Source organism: Vulpes vulpes, chromosome 5 (genome assembly GCF_048418805.1).
Source record: "Vulpes vulpes isolate BD-2025 chromosome 5, VulVul3, whole genome shotgun sequence".
NCBI lineage: Eukaryota > Metazoa > Chordata > Mammalia > Carnivora > Canidae > Vulpes > Vulpes vulpes.
The window spans coordinates 62,176,266-62,179,447 of record NC_132784.1 but is presented as its reverse complement, the minus strand read 5'-3'; the positions used below and the strand labels follow the sequence as shown (position 1 = coordinate 62,179,447).

The window sequence follows — 3,182 nt, the reverse complement described above, 5'->3', positions numbered from 1 at the left end:
CAGGGAGAGGACCATGTTGGGCTACACATGGGGAGGAACAAAGTGCTTTTCAGACTCCCCACTCCTTCACGCAGGTGTTCTCCAATGAGAAACTATGCATGAGTGTGTGTGTGTGTGTGTGTGTGTGTGCGCACGGGCACATGCACCGGTGATAGAAGAGCCTCTCTAAAGGCTCCATTTTGATCAGATAACATAAGAAAAACGAACTTCCATTTGCAGATACTTTATTGAAATGAAAATGTACTCAAGGTTTCAACAATTATCTTGCAGTTTATAGATCAAAAGACAAAAAGGAAAAGAAAGTTGTGGTTTGTATTAATCAGCAGTCGGCGTCCAACCATTCTCTGCAGTCCTCAGAGCCCCAGATCACGTGGAAGGTTAAAACAGAACACACGAAGGACTATTATATATTATGTCCTAGAAAATAAAAGCAGAGACATCGCTCAGATTTTCAGCTCTCTGTGACAAAGGAAAATCTTGAAAGACAAACATTTCTTCTTCCTGGCTTCCTGGGTTTGTCCACATACATCTGGTATCCAAGAAAGTCGGTGTTTGAATTAAGATCTTATTCTAAGGGTCAGGAGACTTTATTGATGCCAGAGAGGTGCTAGGGTTGTCAGATGTCTTCCCTGTCAGGGATCTGGGGATAATTTTTCCTCCACGTTTCCTGTTCCGTGAAATGTCATATCCCGTAAATATGCTGTGTGTATGATCAGTTTTCACAAAGAATTTTTAAGTCTCAGCTCAAAGATAACGAATATGTGAAGTTTTTGAGCTCTGGTGTAGCCTTACATGTTAGAAATACTAAAAACAGTGTTGAAACCAAAACCATTATTTCTGAGACCTACAAAATTTTTGAGACATGCCCTCCAAGTGATCAGTCCAATCCAGATTTCTAAGAAAAAATTCCATTATCCTTGCCTGTAGCTTTTTTCCCCCCAGTCTTTAAAATGTTTAGTTCGGTAAGTACACATAACATAAAACTGACCATTTTCATCATTTTAAGGATACAGTTCAACAGTGTTGAGTATATTCACGTTGTGATGCAGCCATTCTCCAGAATATTTTTATCTTGCTATGGTGAAACTCTATACCCACAGAACAATCCTCATTTCCCATACCACCCAACCTCTAGAGAGCACGATTATACCTTCTGTTTCTAGGAAATTGGCTACTCTAGAAAATGGCTATGAATGAACTCATGCAGCATTTGTCTTTCATCATAGAGTCCTCAAGTTTCATCCATGTTGTGCCTTGTCTCAGCCCCCTTGTTAGTGAAGGTCACTTTCAACTGTTCCTTTAGCAATATTTCTAAATCGTCTACCCTGGAATGTTTTCAGTGGCATTTAAGGTAGGGAATAAGATATAGAGAACAAAACCACTACTGATTGTCATCTTACACTTTCCATCCCTCACAACAGGTCCATACCCATAATTTCTACTTGTCACTCATGGGCTCTTTAATTCATGGTCAAGGAATCCAGTCATTTATACAAACACATTGTGATTGCTTGAAAGTGCTTTCAATTCTTTTAGTAGGATGTACAGAATCTTCTTCAAATGTGTTCTTCTGGAATCTACTCAAAAATTCTTTTTTAAAAAGATTTTTAAAAACTTATTTATGATATATAGAGAGAGATAGAGGCAGAGACTCAGGCAGAGGGAGAAGCAGGGTCCCTGCTGGTAACCCGACGCGGGACTCGATCCCGGGACTCCAGGATCACGCCCTGGGCTGAAGGCAGGCGCTAAACCGCTGAGCCACCCAGGGATCCCCTACTCAAAAATTCTTATGAACATTTTCCTCTTTGTTTCTATGAAGAAGGGGATTGTTTTTGCTGATCACTGCTACAAGTAGGGACTTCTTGAGAATCAGATGTCTTTTACTGTGATAGAAAATGTTGTGTGTGTGTGTATGTATGTGAGTGTGTGTATGTGTGTGTGTGTTGTATTCTCTCTTTGGCCTTTTTCATTTATCATTTTCTAAAGATTCACACAGTGAAGAGGCAAATCAGCACTGGGACCTTGGCTGGCTTTCTGGATTCAAAATATTCACATGCACCCACAATTAATTTCGCTGAAATAAAATAAAGCCTGTGTAACACTTGCAATGGAATAATGAGTGACAAGCTTAGAGTCTGCTCGTCCCTGTCCACTGGTTTGAAAGCACATCAGGAGAAACCATAGTTACCATCATCAATGCGAAATTGCTCAGAGTTTCATCCGACTGCTGGAGAAAACATTGCTTCAGCTCTGCTATGGCCTCGTTAGCTTCAAGACCATATGTGAAAGGTTGAAGGAAGTTTTGGTATTCATCTATGCTCACTTGAGAATCGATTGTTTTGTTAACCACCTGTTCTAGGAATAAGCATCCAGAACCTGGAAGAAAACATGCAAAAGTGGTCTCAGTTATGTAGGGATGAAGCCTTTTAGGGAGTCTCTAAGATGGTGGTCATCTGCTTACATTCCAGTAGACACATACATTCAGGAAGATTATGGTGAATGGTCTTGAGTTCTCGATGCTAGCATAGAATTTCCTTTAAGCCCGCTAACATGTGTGCCCCCTCCTCCCTGATCCCTGTCACATTCCCTCCATAGTCCAGAGAAGCTAGACACTAGTAACCATGAACCAGGAACACACCAGAGAAATGAGATCTCTACACTGGAGTTTGGGGAACAGGAGATCTTCCAGAAAGCGCTGACAGATCTTCAGGCCAAAGCCTGTCCTCCCCACCCAGAACTCACCTGCAAAGCAGTAAAGGGGGAGGGCAACCAGCACGAGGACTCTCAGCAGCTTCATGGTTGAAGTCAGCTCTTGCTGGCTGGTCTGACAGGGAGGAAGGAACTCACGTTGGATGGGAGGACCTAGGAGTCCTCCCTTTATTCTCCTGGTCACCACCTTAATCCCTCCCATAAATGAGGGAATGAGTCACACCACGAATCTGGCTTCGGACCAGGAAATGGCAGCAAGAGTCATTTGCAACCCAGCTAGTCTGCTCTGTGTTTGTAGAAACCAAGGAGACAGAGCTCGGAACTCCATAAGGATACATGACTTTAGATGAAATTAAGGCAGACGTGCTTGCTACCTAGTCATATTACAGCCAACTGAGCCTGTGTTGTCATCCCAGGTGTTTTATTATTAGTGTGGTCTTCATACCCTCCTCGCTCCCCTCCTACTTTTTCTT

At 42.3% G+C, this 3,182-nt stretch overlaps 1 protein-coding gene across 2 annotated transcripts; it reads right to left on the bottom strand.

Moving 5' to 3' along the window:
• Window positions 1–219: 219 nt before the first annotated feature.
• On the bottom strand, window positions 220–2,821 carry LOC140598890 (mammaglobin-A-like). 2 transcript variants are annotated; one of them, XM_072757327.1, is made up of 3 exons: window positions 2,743–2,821; window positions 2,189–2,376; window positions 220–417 (listed from the first exon to the last, which is right to left on the bottom strand). In XM_072757327.1, the coding sequence occupies exons 1-3, from the start codon at window positions 2,795–2,797 to the stop codon at window positions 379–381; spliced, it is 282 nt and encodes a 93-aa protein (XP_072613428.1). In that variant the 5' UTR covers window positions 2,798–2,821; the 3' UTR covers window positions 220–378. The 2 variants fall into 2 exon arrangements, with proteins under 2 accessions (XP_072613428.1, XP_072613427.1); XM_072757326.1 differs by lacking the exon at window positions 220–417 and having other exon boundaries at window positions 2,129–2,376.
• Window positions 2,822–3,182: the final 361 nt, after the last annotated feature.